Consider the following 21,306-nt stretch of genomic DNA (forward strand, 5'->3'; position numbering starts at 1 on the left):
AAGCCCAAATCCTGCCCCTGTCACCAAGTCACCAGAATGGATCCTTAATAAGTGCAGTTAGTTAAGTACAGATTAGGTAGGTGCTACCATCCACACACCCACAATTACATCACAGCATGATGGCCAATTAGCTTCAACCTGGGTAGTGAACCTTATTCCGCACGACTCTCTGCTCAACTGCAGAACAGCTGCTTCCTTATTCCTACCTCCTGCTCTCCGCCGTCATTCTGCACCAGCCCACTGGGCAGAGCGGGCCCTAAAGAAGGTCTGGCTAATTTAAAGACAGCGGGAGTCCTCCACGCTGTTGCGCTCTGCTTGGGACGGAAATGTCTCGTGTCTACCTCTGTCTATGACATACGCATTTTAAAATGAAACCACAGCAGGGCTGTCCAATTACAAAAGACAGTATGTGTTTAGACACCTAAATTAAAACTTGCTCAGGAACCATGCTACATGGCTACTTGGACACCGGTTTTGTATCACGTGAGGGCAAATGAGAGGAAGTTAACGTTCATTCGCACAGATATTCAGGAACATTTTAGAACCCATGGTCAAAAATAAAACCACTGTCACAACGAAGAGGAGCTGCTATAAACTGAATCGTGTGTCTATCCAAATCCCCATGTCGAAGCCCTAATTCCCAACATGACGTATGTGGACACGGGGCCTTTCCGAGACAATCAGGTTTCTGTGAGGACACGGGGGTGGGACCCTGCTGATGGCATCGGTGCCTTTCTACAAAGAGACACTGAGAGCGCGGCCGCTCTCTCACACTCTCCTCCCTGCTCTCTGAAGACACAGGGAGAACGCCACAGACCTCCCCAGAACCTGACCACCCTGCCACCTTGACCTTGGACTTCCAGCCTCTAGAACTGGGAGGAAATCTGTTATTTAAGCCACACAGTTTATAGTATTTTTGTTATGTCAGCCCAAACTAAAAGGAGTCTAAGGAGATACGAAGCCTAAATGTTACGTGGCATCCCAGGTGAGAAAAAAGATATGAGGTCAAAACTAAGGAAACCTGAAAAACATATGGATTTTAGCTAATAATAATGTCATTATTAGCCCACCAATTACAACAATGTACCATACTAATGTGAAGATCAAAATTAAGTAAGCTTCACTGCAGGTTATATGGGAACTTTCTGTATATTTTCCCAATTTTTCTGCAAATCTGAAACCATTCTAAAATATAAAATTTATTTAAAATACATACATAAATAAAATGTATGTCTTCAACCTCCCCTAAAACAATCCATCATATCGCTTCTTTATTTTTACTGTAAAAGACTTTCTGTTCTTAGCAGCTTAGAATAAATTATTATCTATTAACAACAGCAAAAAATTTCCCATAAGCGTTGTCTAAATTATGATTTATAGAACCTGAGATTGCACTTTGTACTTAAGGTCTCTTAATATATATATAATTGAATAAGAAGAACCTCCTGGAATTTAATATCACCATCGTTAACACCAAACAATTACAGCTTCTTGAAAATACAGAGGGCACACACAGGGAAGCACAACTTACTAAAAAATTGTCCCATTTCACTAATAAAAGAACATCAATAAATTGATGTAAATGACATCAATAAAATAATTTTGTTGCACATAAGATTTCTTTAAAAAGTAAGGGAATATTTAGAATGGCCAGGAAGTGAGGAATTGGGTGCTTTTATATCCTGTTGGCAGGTAACACATACCAGGTCTGTCTGGAAAAACTCCACCCACTGTTAATATAATGAGGAAGTTTTGCACGACACCAATGTAACCTGGCAGCCAAGGAGAGTGGACTGGAATGCACGCGTGTGAATGACAACTTTACTGTGCAGGGTTGGGGAGCCTGCCGCGGTAGATGGTGTTGAGTGAGTATGTGTACTATGTGGCTGTTGCATTCAGAATGACTGAGCAAGTAGAACAATGAATCTGCATCACATTTTACATTAGGCTTTAACATTCTTCTGCAGAAACTATCTGTACCATTCAGAAGGCCGCAGCTACAGGCAACTGGTGATTGGCAGCTTCATTGCCACAACGCACCCACTCATGCATCACATCTTGTGCAGAGTTTTTTGGTGAAACATCCAATCACACAGGTGACTCAGCCCCTCTACAGCCCAGATTTGGCACCCTGTGACTTCTGGCTTTTCCCAAAAGTAAAATCACCTTTGAAAGGGAAGAGATTTCAGACTGATGATAAGATTCAGGAAAACACGATGGGGCAGCTGATGGTGATTGGGAGAACTGTGTGAGGTCCCAAGGTGCCTACTTTGAAGGGCACTGTCCCATGTACAATGTTTCTTGTACCTTGTATCTTCTTCAATCAAGGTCTCTATTTTTCATAGTACACAACTGAGTACTTTGTGGACAGACCCCATTGTATAAAGAGCCATGGGAATAGTTCAGACATGTAACCTGTGATTCTATGTCTGGGAATCTACTGCAAAGGCATATTCAGGCCTGGGAGCCGAGATAACGCTCTGATGTCTGAAGACATCTTCACTGGTGATGTCAATGGTTAGGTAGGAAAATCAGGGAAAGACAAAATAACCTAAAGGACGCAGCACATTGGGTGCCATCAGGCAGCCATTACAACCGAGGCTTGTGAAGAACTGCTTATAACAAGTCAGATGAAAGTGTAGAAGACATAACTGTGCATGAGGGTAGGTAGGGGTGTGTGGCAGCAAAGTGCTAACAGTAGTTTTTTCTGTGTAGGAAAAGGTGGGAAATTTGCTTTCTTAGTCAGACATTTATATACTTTCAATTCTTCTACAATGAGTACATTGGTCTTTTCGTTAGGAGCAGAGAAATTTGGCTACATTCATTTAGCTACTACTTTCTTTTCAGTTGAATTATTTATGTAATATAACCACTCTTTAAAAAAATTGTTATACTAACTAAAATCTGCTCTCAGAGAGTAACTGACGGAAACACAGTATTTGGATAAAATTGTGTTTTCGGTTCTCCACACAGCTCCCTTCGTCGAGCTGCTTCCTACAGCCATCGAGGATGGGCCTGGCCACTTTGTGCAGATGCCCGGGGCAGGGCTGGCCGTCCCTCTCTCTGGTCGTCCCCCAGGCTCGGACTCCAGGGCCAGGGAGACGAGTGGAACGCTCCCCTTCTCCTCCAAGCTTCTCATTCCCGTCTCATAAAATCGAACTCTGGGGAGTCACTGCTTTGGGTAAGTGTTGCTCTCACCGCGAGTCCTGTTCAGCTGTAAGTCCTCCAGGGAGACAGACATTTTCACCAACTCTGTCATGAGGCTCACGTAACTGTCCTTTATGGGAGCCCGAATGTACGAACGGGCATCCGGGGTATGCCGGAGAGACACTCCCCCACTTCACACAACCTGCTCGGGACAGTCTTGGAAAGTTGCTTCAATCTGAACTCTTTAACAAGCTCCAGAAACATGTTTCCGTGAAATAAACAGAGGGTGAGGATCAAATCCATATATATTTCTCATCCCAACTTAAGAGAAAAATGCAACAGTCCCAGTAGATAGGAAGAAACAAGATGTGATTGTGAGATATAAACAGAAAACCAATGCTTTGGGGAATGCCCATTCTGGGAGATAAACTGGTGCACACATGTGTATACACATTTACACACACACATGTTTACAGATACACACACCCTCGCATATGCATGTGTATACACATGTGCACACACGCAGGCATACACACATGCATGTATATGCACAGACGCACATATATACATATACACACATACATACATATACACACATGCACTCCAAACAACTCAGCAACATCACAATACACCTACTAAGAAAGTATTTTTTAAAAAATGATGGTACTCAGTGCAGGCCAACTGGTGCTAAAACTGACAAAAATGACGTAAGAAATTGGTATAGCTTCTTGAGAAACAGCTTAACCCATCCTTGAAAACCACAAATCCCGGACAGCAGCCCTGCGCCCCAACCCTGGGAGGACCATGCTCCTCCTTAGCTCCCATCCATCCGGCCGTTGCTGTCGAAGCAGCTTGCCCCCGCAGGCACTCATTTGGGTATCATGGGATTTACGTACTTGTCACTTGTTTGTTTACACGTCCCCCCAATATACGGTTTAACCCTATATCCATTTGGGATTTTTTCCTACTTCTACACTTAGAAAAGAATGGTGTTCTTCTATTTGGGAAAATGCACTAACTTTCACACCACATTTTCTTTGCTTTAGATAACCCCTTCGTCTTGAATTTTCAAAGGGTTTCATTAATAATGTTGTTTATAACTGATTACCACTTCTGACTGCGGTCAAGTCTAATATATAATTTTTTATAAAAAATTGGCTCGCATGAATACGGAGGCTGAGGAGTCCCACAGTCTGCCATTTGCCAGCTGGAGATGCAGAAAAGCCAGTGGAACAAATTCCAGTCTGACCCTAAGAAAAGCCTGAGAACCAGGAACGTCAGTGGGCGAGAGAAGACCCATGTCTCATTCCAAATAGGCGAAGAGAGAGCGTTCAGGCTCCCTCCACCTTTGTGTTCCTTTCGGTCCCTCAGTAGATCCTACGATGTTCACAGGCTGTGGGGAGGGCAGCCTGCTTCGCTCCATCCACCAGTCCCAATGTTAAGGTCTCCTGGACACACCCTCACAGACACACCCAGAAATAGTGTGTGATCAGATATCTGAACATCTCGTGGCACAGTCAAGGTGACGTATAAACTCCACCATCACACTGGTGTTCTTTAACTTACATTCATTCGATCACAAATATTTACTCAGCGCCTACTATGGCAAATGATTAAAATACTAAGATGAAAAAGAAACATTCCTTAGTATCAAGGAGACCCAGCCTAGAGAGGAAGTGGAAAAAAAAAAACCAATTAATTAGCATGGAAAAAAAATTCCTTATGGTAGAGGAATCTACAATGTTATGGGAACAAAGACAAAGGAGTGATTAACTCTGCCTGGGGGAATCAGGGAAAGCAGAATGGAACAGATATTATTTGATTGGGGTCTTGAATGATAACCAGGAATTCACAAGAAGAAAAGAAGGAAGGTTATGCCAGGGAGAGAAAACGGAGACAAACTCCCAGAGGCCCAGACATGCGTGGCTGGTATTTTGGTATTTCACCTTCATCTATTCCACTTTGATGGTGTGTAGGCTGAGTAAGACCTGCTCCTCTGTCCCCCGGCCCCCACCAAAAAGAAAAAAAAAGATAGTCACAGTCTAATGTCTGCAAGGACTGGCCAGTGTGTTAGGGACCTTGAGAGGAGGAAATGACGCTGGATCACCAGGCTGAGTCCCGGATGCAATTACAAGTGCCTTTATGAGACAGAGGCGGAGAAAGACTTGCCACAGAGAGGAGCGAAGGCGACGTGGTCTTGGAGGCGGTGCAGTGATGTGGCCACAGCCAAGAAATGCTGGCAGCCACCAGAAGCTGGAACAGGCAGGGGACAGGTCTCTCCCCCGAGCTTCCGGAGGGAGCACGGCCCTGTCAACGCCTCGGCTTCAGCCCGGTGGCACTGATTACAGATATGTAGCTGCCAGAACCACGAGAGAACGAATATCAGTTGTTCTCAGCCACCGAGTGTGCGGTCACCTGTCACAGCAGCCCGGAGAAACTAACACAGGTGCAGTCTACTATCTGCCTCCGGTACTATTTTCCGACATCCGTGGAGGACCCTGGAACAGTCTCACTACCTTCACCTGTAGCCCACCCCCTACAATCATCCTGGGTAACGTCACCACCCATGTAGACAATCCACCCGACACTTCACCCCGCAAACCCTTGACCTCCTGATGCCAATGACCTTCTCTTCCACCACGCTCGGGACCAGGTCATCAGCAAAACAGACTCCGACACCCTATCTTCTGGTACCAGAGCCTATTCACACAGCTCTCTCAGTTTTCAAACTCGACAAAACCCCCACTCTTCACCCCTCCATTTGCTCTTCAGTCTCGTTCCCTCCTCTTCCCCGTGGGCCTCACTGGGACAAGCTGCCACCAGCACCCACACGTGAATTTGCCGGGCAGCTCATGAAGCCCCAGGCCCCTCGCTTGCAGGGACCCTCCGCAGCCGTGGGATGGGGACAAAGAGCATGTTCACATGGTCACATGCTTTTGTAAAATGTATGAAAGTGAGAGATCTTAACCACAATCAACTAAAACTGCTCTCTCTCTTTCCACACCAACTTCCTCTCTCTCACACTTCCTTCTGCGTCAGGTGGCCTCGGTGTGGCCGCAGACACATTTCGGATGCAACCGAAGGGAAGGGCAATTGAAGATACAGTAAGCTTGGGTCCACGGGGGCTTATTCCTGCGGTTCCGTCACTTCAGTGCAGGGTTAAGTCACGGTTAGTCGCTGCTGTGTAGGAAGGGCTCCCAGAAATTCTCTTACCACCCTCTGCGTGTCCTCAGCTAGAATTCTAACGGGAGGCGGGGGGAGCAGCAGTCCCATGTCGCGCTCGAGTGCCTGATGGCAGCCAGTGCTGGCGAACAGTCCTCATGCTGGACTCAGAATCCAGAGTCTGGAAAGTTCTTCCAATCGTCAAGCATGTAAAACGACTAGTGTGTAGTTAAAACAGAAATGTAGCAGAAGTTCTCTGTCAGGGATATGTACTGTTCTTGTACTGTTGAGAACACAGTACAAGAAATTATAAATACGCCATTCACTTCACATTTCTCTTTTGAGAGTCATGCAAAACAAACATGGCCAGAATTGTTGTGTGTAGCCATCAAGCAAAAATATTTTCACATCACATCAAAAGCTAGGAACAGAAGTAATTAATACATTCTTGGACTGCTGGTAACCCGATCAACGAAGAAGAGTAAATCATGAGAATACTAGTAATATTTCTTGTTAATAGAGCACAAAGTAGTGATATCCACGAAGAAAACACAGATCTTGCTCTCCGCCACTAAAGATTTCTGACAACACTCAAGTCAGTTCAAAGGACAGCCAAGACACTTGAAAAGAAAGCTGCACAAGGAAACTCAAAAAGGCCTGTAATTATACAGCTTGTTGTAAAAATGCCTTGATAGAAGTTTCCCCACATCTGACAATTCCAAAAATTTACATGATGAGTTGTGAAAGCTTTCTCCTAAGCTCTCAATAATAAAAAAAATTGATTTTGATGTTATTCTCTCTACAGACACACTGTTGCCAAGTTAATATCATATGAAGAAGAGATCAGACTATGCAAGCAAAACCTGCGGGAGAGACTATTCTAGAAGCATGCCAGGGAGTTATTACAATATTATTTTTATGGATTTTGCAACATTTATAGTATTTGCCAGCTTTTAAAAATTTGTAAATTGTTGTGCTTTCTTTTTTTATTAAAAATGTTTACTTCTGTTTCCAATTTTGTATTATCTTTCTTAAGGAAGACCCACAACATTGAATAAGCTTCAGTCCTACAAAACTAAGATCTGCCCTTGAGGGAACACTCAACTTCCTCAGTTCTTTGCCTTTGGCTATTAACTTCCAACCCCAGACTCACCCCTTGTATTTAAATATAGAAGGAAAGATAAAATCAGGAAATCATCTTTCGTGACTCACCATGAAATAACCAATTCGGACAGGGATCACGATTGATATCACGGAACTGTAAGGAGGAAGGTTATTGAGAACAAGCTATCTGCATAAGGTCCAAATACCACAGCACACACACTGTGCAATTACGAAGGGACAGATGAACCCTTACGATAGCCACCACCTTAATCAGGTGGTTAAACTTGGAATTCCTGACAGAGGGGCAATCTGGCATCGCAGCTTTTCTGATGTGATCACCCCTATGAAGTATTATTGCCAACGACAACAACACTTGCATCGGAACGTAATTAAGCCGTTATCCCTACCTTCTAGTTTACAGAAAAACAAGTTAAATAACCTTGCATTTCAGGAAACAAGCAAACTGAAGAATGTGGGGCATTCAACAAAACAAGAGACCTACTCTCTTCAGAAATCTTCCACGGCATCTATTTGTTTGATGTCATGGAAAAACTACAAGGGGGAAGGTCTACCTTAGGGTAAAAGAGAACAAAGAACTGTAATAATCAAATGCAATGTGTGAATTTTGACTCGATCTGATCCTACCTTATGCTCCCCACCTGGTCCAAAAAAAAAAACCCCCAAAAACAGTTACAAAAAATATTTTGAAAACTGGGTGGATTTGAATATGAGCCAATTAATTACCAGACAACACGGGGACTTACTATTAATTTTCTTCAGTATGACAACAGCAACGTGGTTATGCAAAAGAATACATTCATTTTTAGCAGATGAATGCTGAAGTTTTTAGGAGTGAAGTTATGGTGTTTGTAACTTACTTGCAAATGGCTCAGGAACTTTATGTTTGAAAATTTTTTACAATCACATAATTGAAACAAGCAAGAAATATATTAAGTCTGTCTTTCTGTCATTCAGTCAATCTGAAGAAGTTTTTAGGAGGGTCCAAGTAGCTCCTCCCCTGAAACCTGAGCGGGGTCAGCAGGACCCACAGCCAGGAGGCTGCCGTTCCCAGAGCTGCCTGGCTGCACCTACGGTCTCCTGAGCCCAAAGGCAGGCCCGGCGGGTTTCGTTTGTGCGGAAGGGTAGGAGCTCCTGGGAATTTTCAGACTGCTGTCACTCAGGATGGAAAAGCCAAGTACAAACGAGGGGTGGGATGGGGTGGGAACTCAAACAAGATTAAATAACAGCTGGTTTACTTTATGAATTTGAGTTAGACAAAGCAATCGGGCATGATTCCTTTCAGGGCCATTGTGCACTTTCAGTGATTGATCGCACGGTAAAAATGGTGAGTTAAGTACTGCCGTGTTTATAAGGCATTTTCACATGCATTATGTTGGGAACAAGGAAATTAAGAACTAAATTTTAACCTTAATAGACAAGAACCACATTGTAGCTGAAAAGAAATGATAAAAGAGACAAAGTACAGTCAAAGCAAACATCCTGTGTCTAGCAGACGCTCTCCCCTGGCTAGGCTAGATAAGCAGTGCTTTGTAGTTTTTAATGAGAAAATAGAAAACTAGCTAGCTAGAGCCAGGAGATTACTAGGTTAATGAACAAACATCCTGCCTTCCCACCTTATGAAAGAATGCTTGGTTTGAAATTCCCTGCGCAGTCTTTGTAAGCGAATTACTAACTGCCACGTCTGCTTCTGTATAGCGCTTGCTTGCTAGCTTCTATAAAACCCCAGTAGTCTGTAAGCCAGGCGCGACTTCCATTTTGGCGGCTCTGCGTAGCCGCGAGACTACGGTCTCATTTGGGAAGCTCGCCCCTGCGCAGGTAAAACTTGGCCAATAAAGTTGACATCAAACTGATCTCAGTCTTCGGAGATTTCTTTCACTCGCAACTTGGATACAACATTTTGGAGGCCCCAGCGAGATAGAAGGCGAGTCTTCGGAGGCTGAGAAAGTGAAACCCGGGTAAGCTTGCCGCGGAATTTGGTTTGGGAGTCTAGACTCACTAGAGCCGCGAGGTGGTAGGCGAGACGTCGCCGGTAGTCCACCCGCGGGGTTCTCAAGGAGAGGACGCTCTCGAGAACCGGAGCTTTTGCTCCCGCGACTGGGTCGCATTTGGTAATTGATTTCGGTTTGCGCCGCGACTAAACGCGCCAGCGAAGCCTGTATGCGGAGAGACTGAGGTGTGCCGCGGCCTGAATGTGCGTGAGTGGAAAGAGTGAAATGTCAGTTAAGTGGTTATGAGATAGTAGAATCACATGCCCGGAGTGAGAGACCCTTGCTGTGTTCAGACCCTTTTTGGTCTTGTCTTTGTTGCGTGGTTTGTCTTTGTAATTACTGCTTTAATCCTAGAAGCCCCATACCAGCCCAAGATGGGACAAGGAGGCTCCACCGCGAGTACGGCCCTGGAGTGTTTGCTAAACAACTTTTCTGACTTTCAGAATCGCGCTCGGGGCTACGGAGGTCCTCCACCCGACCCAGAGACCCTGCGAACTTTCAGTGAACTTGAGTGGCCGACCTTCGACGTGGGGTGGCCCACGGAGGGGACTTTTGAGTTGCCCCTCCTGTTCGCGGTTCGGCGGGTGGTGTATGCGACCCCCCACCCAGATCAGATGGTCTACATAGATGTGTGGGTAGACATAGCCACTGATCGTCCGGGGTATATCCGCCGGTGCCAATCTAATGGGCGGGGAAAGAAAAGGGCTCTCTGTGTGGCAATGGCACCCAGGCAGACTCTTCACTCCCAGATCGGGAAGGGGTGCCGGCCTCAGCAGAGACAGGGGAACGGGGGAGGGAGGAAGTTATATCCTGTTCTGCCCGAAGTACCAGAAGACCCGCTGTTAGCTCCCTCCGCCCCTCCCCCGTATCGCCAGCCCCTGCCAGACTCCTCGGGCGGAGGGAGAGAGGGAATCCAGAGCCCTCCTCATACCCGCGGTGGTGCACAGTATGGGGGTGCAGGTTTGGCGCCAAAATCGGATAGCGCCGCCATTTTGCCACTTAGGGAGGTGCCACCAGCTCCGGACGCCCGCTACATGCACCACCGCGGCTGGTTTATGTCCCCTTCTCTACTAGTGATTTATACAACTGGAAGCTGCAGAATCCCCCGTTTTCTGAGAAACCCCAGAGATTGATTTCCCTCCTAGAAACCATTTTTAGGACTCACCAGCCAACTTGGGATGATTGTCAGCAGATTCTGCAGACTCTCTTTACATCAGAGGGGGAGAGAGGAACCACGAACTGTCGGAGGCACCAATCAGAATCGGGCATATGCCTATGACTTCATTACCTGAGTAATTGAATGAGTGAGTGAATATAAACCTGGCTTAAGGAGCCCATTTTCATCATCACCCCCTGAGACTCACGGTTTGGCTGAACTGAGTGGTTGGGTTGGTGAATGGTTTGGGCGGTCTGTGGGCTTCACTTTAGAACTAATTTTGCCTTTTCTGTCTTGATGGCTTGGACAGAAAGGGCCCAGGTATCTGAAAGGAGGGAAATCCTAACATATTCCCCTCAGCCCGAGTGAAGTATAGCGGGCCACAAGTTTCGGATAGGTGTAGCATGCCTTGTACACCTTCCTCCAGATAAGCCATTCCTTACTTAAGTCCCTGCCTTTGTCATTTAGTGGTTATGATTTAATTGTGCCTTCCAACTTTTTCCAAATCTGCCACCTCCAGAATATGACCAGGATGCCAACGGTCCAGTAATGCCAGCCGTTGGACACCGAACCTGCGACTTCCTGGTGACAGCCAACTGACCAGGATTCTGTAAGGTCCTTCCCCTTACAGGAAGGACTCCCTCTGTGCTGCACACCACCCCCCCCCCTTTTCAGGGCACCCCTGACCCATGGGTGGGTAAAACAACGTCCATTTTTCAGCCGGAAGCAGTTACAAGAAGATGAGACCTTCGTCCATTGTCCTTTAAAAGAATTTAAAGTGGGTATATCTAAAAGGAGGGTGCAGCCAAAGGGTCCCCAAATGGAGATTTGGAGGACAAAACCCCCAGAAAATCAATTAGAAGAAAAGTAGACTGGACCTTGGGATATACTCCTGCTAGCAATCACTATAGGGCCCTACATTTTAAATAGGGTCATAGCCTTTATTAAAGAAAGAATAGAAGTAGTAAAGCTAATGGTTGTATCCCAACCCTATACTATGATTCCTGATGATGAAGAGTCAAGGGTTTGACACACCCCCAAGAGAAAACGGGGGAATGTTGGGAACAAGGAAATTAAGAACTAAATTTTAACCTTAATAGACAAGAACCACATTGTAGCTGAAAAGAAATGATAAAAGAGACAAAGTACAGTCAAAGCAAACATCCTGTGTCTAGCAGACGCTCTCCCTGGCTAGGCTAGATAAGCAGTGCTTTGTAGTTTTTTAATGAGAAAATAGAAAACTAGCTAGCTAGAGCCAGGAGATTACTAGGTTAATGAACAAACATCCTGCCTTCCCACCTTATGAAAGAATGCTTGGTTTGAAATTCCCGCGCGCGGTCTTTGTAAGCGAATTACTAACTGCCACGTCTGCTTCTGTATAGCGCTTGCTTGCTAGCTTCTATAAAACCCCAGTAGTCTGTAAGCCAGGCGCGACTTCCATTTTGGCGGCTCTGTGAGCCGCGAGACTACGGTCTCATTTGGGAAGCTCGCCCCTGCGCAGGTAAAACTTGGCCAATAAAGTTGACATCAAACTGATCTCAGTCTTCGGAGATTTCTTTCACTCGCAACTTGGATACAACACATTACCCCTTTGACTCCTCAAAACGGACTCGGACTCGACACAGACAAGGTAAGTCACATTCCTGTCTTACAGGTGAGGAACAAGAGGCGCTGAGAGGCTGGATGATTTGCTGGAGGTCCCAGGGGTAGCACTCGAGCCCAGGACCTTCCACAGAGGACCGCACCCCCGCACCCTCAGAGTGTGGTCCCTCCACGGCTCTCTCACTCTGAATAGTGGTCCTGTCTCTGAGCTTCCGTTTTCAGGCCAGACAGCCATAGGCTTATAGAGAAACTGTAGAAGTTTGTAATTCGGCTAGTGTTTGGGGCTAGAAAGTACCACTTGGCATCAGATCCCCCTTGCTTCCATCACCAGAAGGTGGCAGAGGTAAGAGGTGAGAAGGGCCCGAGCTCAGTCAGTGAGGAGGCAGCACGTACCCCTCCCTCCCGTGCCAGCTCCCCAACTCCGGAGCAGGGGCAGGATTGCACACACCTTGGACCCCCTCCTGGGGTCCCGGGACATGCAGGGAAATGACAGGACTATGTGAGGTGCAGCACTGGCTGTGGCCAAGTAACACGCAAGTCCTTCAAAAGGCAAAAGCACAAGCAAACCAGGGAGTGCAAGCACTTCACCATGCGGGTCCAGTGCGCGCCCATCAAACGCCCAAGGTCTGGCTGATCAGAAAGGCCTCCCTCGGGAACACTCCTAACTCAGGGAGATTACTCATTCCATGGCTTTCATAAAATACAGGGGTCCACCAAATGTTTGCTGGGCAGGTTTTGTTTTGTTTTGTTTTTTGTCTCCCAAAGGGTAGCTCGTTAAGTCCGACAATAAAGCAGGCTTTGTTATGAAGATTTACAATGTTTCCCCGAAGAAAATTCTAATTGACAAGCACCAGGAGAACGACAATGTAGAGCAAAGAGCTGCGGTTTCTCCCATTCTCCCAAGATCCATGTCAAAGGAACACCGGCTTCTCGGGTTTCCTGGACCAGCGTTTAGCTCGTCTTTATTTAGACACACGCATAAGTAGATGCTTGGATGGGAGAAATGTATCGTGCAAAGTAGTCAAATCTTAAAAGCCAAAAGATGTATTCTTTCAGACTTCAAAGATAAGAAATTCCATTTAACTCCCAGGTCCCTCCTCGCAGAATAAGCATATTACATACAAACACAGCCAAGCCTCGTGCGTGTAAAAGGGGGACCCTAAACAAAATAAAATGCACGATGCGAGTCTTCAGGAATAGCTGAGTGAGAATATGAAAGGCACCGTTATTCAAAGGATTCGTTATCGAATAAAAGTTCAAGCACCACAGAGCGATTTTCATATGAATGTTGGGTGTTGCTGTCACATGCGAGTCTCCGTCTACACAGAGAAGCCAGTCAGGGGGCCGTGAGTGACACGGGATAGAGAGGGGTGTTCAGATAAGGGACAGACATTACAGGGCCCTTTTTTCAAAGAAAACTTTGAAGATTTTGTCAGGCTGTCTGTGAGGACCTGTCACACAATAACAATACAGTTGCAAATGAGTGGTGCTCCGTGGCCCCTCGCTGCCTTTTTATAGACCAGCTGGCAAGGGCTGCCCAGGATGGGAAATTAGCATAAGAGAAAGGCTCAAGGTCACTTGGGCTGAGAGCCCAAGGAGAATGCTCTCAGATGAAGAAGGACACCCAACACAGCCACGCAAATAAGGGCGCGACGTTTAAGAACTCCTGTCTGAAAAGAACAGCAGAGAAAACGTCCTCTTTACTTCTTTCTGAATCTGTCCATTCCCCAAACAGCACCCAGGCCCCGGCAGTAAACACAAACAAACCAACCACGCCTTTGCACTTGCCTCCTGCAGATGAGGACAAGTGAAACTGGCGGAAGAAGTGGAAACATAACACAATTCCCTCTCCTCTTTCTAAACAGAAAGCAGGGACCAAAGTGGAAGAGCTACCCCAGGCAGGAGCACTGGACCAGCAGTCAGGAGGCCTCAGTCCCAACTAGTCTGGTGTCTCCCAGGAGCTGGATGATAGGTCCCTTAACTTCCTGAATTTTCTTGGCCTCCTCTGTAAAGCAGTCATAGACATCGGTGGTTCTCAAACCAGGTTCCATAGAACCCTGGGGTTCTGTGGGTGCCTTTGGGGCGGCCCTGGCAACACAGGGTAAGGCACAGGGGCCCCAGGTTTCCTCTCAACCCAAAAGAGTTAAGAGTTGATCCATTTTATACATCAAGTTTGTGAGTAAAAAGCCTTTTGTTTAAAGAGTTTATTGCCAAGATGATTCACAACTAAAATGGTTTAAGAGCACTGGACCAACATACCTTGTGATTTTTTTTATCCTTATAATTATGTGGTTCCTATGTGCCTCTTTGGATTATTGTTGTAGGGATTAATTGATTGATAGGCTAGTTAATATGGATCCTCAGCCCTGGCTGGCATAGCTCAGTGGATTGAGCGCGGGCTGGGAACCAAAGTGTCCCAGGTTCGATTCCTAGCCAGGGTACATTCCTGGGTTGCAGGCCATAACCCCCAGCAACCGCACATTGATGATTCTCTCTCTCTCTCTCTCTCTATCTCCCTCCCTTCCCTCTCTAAAAATAAATAAATAAAGTATTAAAAAAAAATATGGATCCTCAAATCTGTATATCATGTTCTCTTACTCCAACTTAAAAGGTGAGGAAACTGAAACCTGGATAATTCAAATACACCAGAACTCCCAGGGCTCAGTAAGTGATGGGATTCCAACTCAGGAATGTCTGATTTTATCCTTATAGTTAAAGACTAAACTTCACTGTAAGAAACAAGTAGTTATCTCATTGTTACTCCAATTCCTTTTCCACAGAACATCAGATTCTTTATTTGCGATCTCTAAGAGTACATAAACACTTACCCCGGGGAGACGAAATGAATCGCCACCAGTTCTGCCCAACAAGCGAATCTGATGGGAACAGGAAAGCCCAAAACGTTGGCGAAGCCTCCGGGGTAGTAATGGTTGCTCAGGACTTTCAGAGCAAACAAAACTCCTGAAAGAGAAGAAAGAGCGTACAAATAGCAACGACCCAAATGTGGAGATGATCAACGTTTACAAAGAGAAGTAGTTGGAAGTGAAAATGATCGTTTGACTACATCCAACTTTTCACTTCGAAGCAGACTCTATTCCTTGCAAGCCAACCCAGCATTCAGGAGCAAGAAGTGTTCACGGCCATCATTCTTTCGATGTTGCCTAACCCGGGAGTTCGTCCTGACTTTCAGCATGCTACTGAACATGGACAGGACACACAAAATGGGGATAAAACACCGGCAACCCTACTAAATGCCACTGCATCCTACACTGGAAAATCGTTGATTTTATGCCATGTGAATTTTAAGTCAATAGAAAAAAACGACGTAAGTTACATGTATTTTCTAACCTCTATGGAAAGACATTGAAGGTGGGACATGTTTTCTTTCTTCTCCCATAATTAGGTGCATGAGGGTGCATCTCAGAGGGAAGGGGGAGGGGAGCAGGCAAAGTAAAGGGAAGGGTTCGACTTCCTTTGGTTTCAGGACTATTTCCCTCCCTGCCTTCACATTCTAATTTTCCGAACACCTCATTGAAGCCCCGATGGTGATTTCAATCCAATGACACACACGTAAAAAAGAACTGGCAGGGGTTAAAGGGAGAGGCGAGGCACCACCTGGTTGAAGTCGCGTGGACTGGGTTCCAACCCCAGCACACCACTTACTGGGGGTGTAACCCTGGGCAAGTTTCCTGCCGTCTGAGTCTCAGCCTTCTTGTCTACAAAACCAAGACCATGCCAGGTCCCATGAACCCGGCATACGAATTGAGCAGCGTGAGTTACATGGAGTGACTTCTCTTGGCTCCTAAAACGTGGTGGCCATGCTGTGCTAGGATGTGATACATTTATTTTAATGAAGTTAATAAGGGGGATACTCATCTTTTTCCAAACTCCCCATCACAAATACACCTGCGGGTCTCTCCCTGGTTGTGGGACGATGGAGCAAACACATATTTCCTGTATTGTGTCTTCTACAAAACTACCCGTGAGCAGACTGCAGTCCAAACTGCTCAAGAGTAAATGATGCACGGCAACATCTGCGTCCCTCCTGTGCTCCAATCAGCTTCCTCTCCAGAACACGCCCCCCGGCAGCCCTTACCCACTCAGAATTCACTCCCTTCACCAACCAGGGACCCACACTTCATGAAAGGACAGCAGCCGCGCCGCCCTGTCCTTACGCATGCCTCCTTTGAAATGTGTCTGCCTTACCTGAGAAACCTACAGCACAATTCGTTTTGAAGACAGGTTCATCCAGGAATTCCGCAAGAGCAGATTCCAAGAGCAGGTACACCACCCCAGTGAGCAGGGAGAAGGTGGTGATAATGTAGGCGAACCATCTGCTTCCTAGTGTTCTTTCCAGCTGAATTCCTTTCCACAGCATGGACACCATATTGAAGTACAGGTGCCAATCGTCTGCATGGTGCAGGGGGGACAGCAGTAAGCGCTGCCAGTCTTTCTCCTGGTAACACGTCTCCACGCTGAGGCAGGAGCTGAGCAGTGGCTTCAGAGGACTCAGGAAGAACCAGATGTTGATGGCCAAAGTTGCTAGCGTGACAGGTGGAATATTGTTGACCCCAACTTGTAAGATTTGAGAAAGGAGCAGGATGAGCCCAGCATTGAGTCCTCTTGACCTCCGCTGCATGGCTGGGCGTCAACCCAGCGATGGGAATACGAGGAATCCAGGGAGGCAGACAGACAGCTGAACCTAAAACGTAAGATAAAACACACATGAAAAATCCGTCAATTGAGAATGAATGCATGTCAGACACACCACTCAACCGAGAGAGGAGCTCACATTGTGTGGACCACACCTCTCATCCACCAGCGACGCTGACGTTCGGTGCCTTCCAGAGTAACGTTCCTTCCTTCGTCTTCCTAAAACGGAGATCTTTTTATCCCAAGTCCCAGTGGGTCGGCTCATGGATGGGCCTGCTTACTCTGACAAACGCGCCATGAAAACACGACTTGTCTTCCTTCTCAGCAAACTTGTAATTTAGAAAGACGGTACATAAATGTTTAATAATGATCTCTACTCAGAATGCTGGTCGGGATCCTTTGCCCCCTTCGTTTTTCGAAGACATATTCAATTTTGATATTTCAGATGGAGTCTGCTCCAGGGTATCGAAACATCAACAAGCGAGTCTGAAAAAAAACAGGCATATCTTCTACTCCATGTTGGCAGGTTTCAACCCCGGGAATGCTTTATTTTCACAAAAACTTCAGCTTTTAAAAGTTACCTACTTTGTGCGACATCCTGGATTGAAAGACAGTCCATTTCTAAGGAGCTCACATTCTACTACGAAGCAAATGAACAGGAGCCATGCGACATTCTAAGCACAGTGACAGAGGGAACCCAGGCCCCGGGGACACAACCCAGCCTGCAGAGGCGATGTGTCCCTGGTCTCGAGGGGTAAATTGGAATCAACCACGAAGAAGAGGTCCAGGGTCCGCAGCCTGCTCCTCCGCCCCAGATCCTGGGCTGGCCTTGTGATCTGTCCCAGCTGACAGAATGCAGAGGGAAGGACTCTCCATGAATTCTGAATCCAGGCCTCAAGATGATCTGCAGGCTTCTCCTCTCTCTGGAAATCCTCCCAAGCAAGCCTGTGGACAGGTCCGTGGGGGCCCGTCACCCCAAGGACCGTGCCACCAGCCACCAGTGCCCAGAAGAAAGCTGTCCAGGTGTCTAGGAGCTGACCACAGATGCGTCAGTGAGTCCAGCTGTGCCCAGACGAATTTGTTCACTCACAGAACAGTGAGCCGAATAAACGGTGCTTTACTTCACCAAGTTTTGGAGTGGTTTGTTATACAGCAGTTCTGACCCAGGCAGCCGGCACCTGCTTTGGTGAGGGATTGGCTTATACTCATGGGAAGAAGCTAGTAAAGAAACAGACACAGACTAAAGATGCAAGAGATAAAAAGAATCAAGCCCTTAAAGGCAAGAGACTTGTTCGTTACGGCATTTCTGTTATCACATAGATGTCAGGTGCAAATATGGGTCAGCAGGCGGGCAGGTTGGGAGACAGATGCTGAAAGAGTGCCCATCAAGGGGTTCTGTTTTCTCCGTGGAGCTTTCGTGGCTTCCATCCAAAAAGGAAACGCACTCTGATACCCTGACGATTCTTACTCAGAGGGCACAGTGGAACATACATGGGCTTCGGAGCAACAAGGGCAGGAATCCCTTACTTACTAACCCTCTTAACTTCAATTTCTTAAACACTCTAAACTCTCTTAACTTCAATTTCTTCACTTTAAATTGCGAATAACATCTCCTTGTCAGGATGACTGCAACGTGTCTGGAACAAAGAAGTTGCTGCAGAAATGACAGGAGCTTTTTTCATGACGATAAGGTAACCTCGCTTATGTGAAATATGCGCTGCGAACGGCAGTGGCATCCTAGAAAGGCTCAAATGCACTGCCCTTGCCCCCATACAGAGTCTTACCAACATCCCCTCCAAAGGAAATGCCCAGGAAAAAAGTTATATATGTGTGTGTGTGTATATCTCCTCCTTATGGGCACAACCCAAAAGTTTATTGCCATGGGCTTATTATTATAGCTCTGTAGCATTCTCATGAACTGGTGAATTTAATAAAATTTCAAATGAAAAGTTCCCAAATAATTTTGGAGAAAATGGTCTGTTTTTCACACTGGCCTTCAAGATGATTTTCTTCTCCAACTACTGTCTTTCTTACAATTCTCCTAAATAATTGCACGCATCAAACATCATTACCTATAATGGGAGCGATGAGAAAACACGGTTTATTTGTAACTTGATCATTAAGTTACAAGTAAACCCTTTGGTATCCGTACAGTGTCCTACGGGGGCCAGGCTACAAACAGCAGAAAAATCAACAGTAATTATGTCTTTGCTTAAGGAAAACGTCTCCGTTGACCGGAATCGTTAGTGATTCAGAGTATAAACAAAAGGGCAGTAGAGTTTCCCCAGTCGTTCTTCACTCTGTGCACCTGGGCTCACATTACGTTTGCTTTACTCCTGCCCAAACCCACGGGTCCCTTTCCGTTGGCCCCCCTTTGCACCACTCGGCTCACCTCCCGCCATCACCAGCTCCTGCTTCCCCAGCTTCACCCCTCCTTCCGAACCCCCGCTCCACTTCTCACTTCTCATCTTACTCCCCTTCGCACACGCTCATGGGATTCCACTCTCGTGGTTTTGATCATTCTTTTTACCAGATGATTCCCATATTTATACTTTTCAGCCTTGATTTCTGTGTAGCTTTCAGGGACATCTTTTATAGGACGTCTATAGTCTGCCTGATCTCTTTGGTTTCTCCAAACAGAACTGTCCCTCTTAGCACACAACTACCACTCGGCATTCCTGCCATCACACCTTTGTTTGATGAGTATCAGGTGCCAGTCACCAGAGGTCGAGCAAAGAGCAAAACACAACCCCAGCTCCTGAATGGCCCATTTCTATTTGTTGAAGGAAATGAGCATTCCAGCTGCAGAAAATCAAAAGATGAATCAAATGATGTGGTTCATATTCTCAACAAATGTATACTTAATGTGAAGGGAGATATAAGCAGTCCATGTGAGAAGTGCATAATATGTTGGGCTCCGCTTTCATAAAGGCCATGAGAGTATCAGTGCAGGCAGAACGTGAACTTGAGTTTTAAGTGGCAAGGGCTAACTGGCACTATTTCGTACCAGCTCTATGTATGGTTCAGCTTCCTTCCTAGTAGGTCAGGTCAGCCACTCAAAGGGAGGGATGCAGCCTGTAACTAGGTAACAGAAAATCCAATTCATACATGTGAAGATCAAATCTGTAACTCGACCTTTGTTGGGAACCACCCTGCCTGGTTTCAGAAGTTGTAACCCCCACCAAGGCTAAGGCTGAGGGAGCGACCTTGGACTGTAAGCCACTGAGGAGATAAAAACTTATCTTCCAGGCAGCAGGGCTGCTCCTTTTACTTCATCCATAACTGGCCCCCAATGCTTGGTCGGCTGGCCAATGACGGGTAAGATTCCCCAAGGGGGAATGATCTAAGACAGGCACGATCACGTGGGAAGCCCCCAAAGAAGGACTTGGGGGGCTACAGCAAAAGGGGGTGATGGACCCTCACCCATCAGCTTTGACAAAGCCTGAGTCCTCATTCTATCTGCGAGAAGTCTCCTAATCTCTTGGCTGCCCTACTGCCCTTGCTCCACCTAAGCCTGAAACAATGACAGAGGGTGGTGCAGTCCTAAGCTGGAAAGGGCGGGCTCCCCGGGCAATCAGGCCTAAGATAGAATATGTAAAATCCCGTGAAATCTGCTTTGTTTAGAATGCTCTTGATTAAATGATAAGGGTCCAAGAAGTAAGTTTGTTCCTCAAAGTTTTACAGCTCTTTAGCTATCTGACCCTGACTCAAAATAGGCCCTCAGAGTTCTTTGTTATCTATTGTTTGATCCTTACTGCCTGACAATGATTAATGAGCTTTATCTATTTCCTGTGCAAATGAACCCAAAAAAAGCCCATTGAGGAACAGGCTCCTGGTCCTTCTCCTTTGAGAGATCAGCCACCTTTCTTCCCCAAGCAGATCATGCCTTGGTAGACTTATTCTCATCCATGGTGGACGGGGGGCTCTGCAGACAAAGCTCCCCCATAGACCTTGTGGGCTCAGACCACCAAAGACAAGACAACAGATGACAATAAGCAAGTGCTGACTATAAAATTAATATTGCTTTGTCCTTTCCATCAAACACATAGAAATTTTTAGAGTGCTGAGTTATAAGAGGGACCACAAAGGCGTGATCAATTATAGCGATGTATGGATGAGCTGGAAACTGGTGCAATGCGCTTGGTTTTAGAAATGATTTTATTTATTCTAATCTGTACTGGGCCATAAACCAGTGACCGCAGCTCAAGGAAGAGCAGGCTGGTCCCTGCACACCCCACTCCATAAACACATCCTCCCCAACACTCAACGTGCCCCAAACAACACTGGACCATCCGTTCCAAGTTTGCTCTTCCTCCCACGTTCCCCACCCATCTCAGAACATGGAATCTCCGGGTGCCCAGTTGTTCAAGTCAGAAATATAAAAAACATCCTTTGCACATGCTTGGCCCTCATCACTTTCCTACCCCTACAACCCATCCGTAAGTCTTAGTTAATTCTCCCAGCTGGCTACTG

General features: G+C 46.3%; 1 protein-coding gene across 5 annotated transcripts in view; it reads right to left on the reverse strand.

Annotated features, from left to right (window-relative positions):
- RHBDD1 (rhomboid domain containing 1) overlaps positions 1-21,306 on the reverse strand; it is a 107,637-nt gene that overhangs the window by 65,553 nt on the left and 20,778 nt on the right. For 3 of the 5 annotated variants that reach the window (XM_045853840.1, XM_045853879.1, XM_045853871.1), the window contains exons 2-3: positions 16,387-16,882; positions 15,009-15,141 (exon numbers count right to left, since the gene is read on the reverse strand). In XM_045853840.1, coding sequence (XP_045709796.1) covers positions 15,009-15,141; positions 16,387-16,819 — 566 coding nt within the window. In that variant the 5' untranslated portion in view covers positions 16,820-16,882. Of the gene's footprint in view, positions 1-15,008; positions 15,142-16,386; positions 16,883-16,972; positions 18,019-21,306 lie in introns of those variants that run through there. The other 2 variants (XM_045853860.1, XM_045853850.1) reach the window with 2 other exon arrangements.

Source organism: Phyllostomus hastatus, unplaced genomic scaffold (genome assembly GCF_019186645.2).
Source record: "Phyllostomus hastatus isolate PE091 unplaced genomic scaffold, TTU_PhHast_1.1 phas_contig_137, whole genome shotgun sequence".
Lineage (NCBI taxonomy): Eukaryota > Metazoa > Chordata > Mammalia > Chiroptera > Phyllostomidae > Phyllostomus > Phyllostomus hastatus.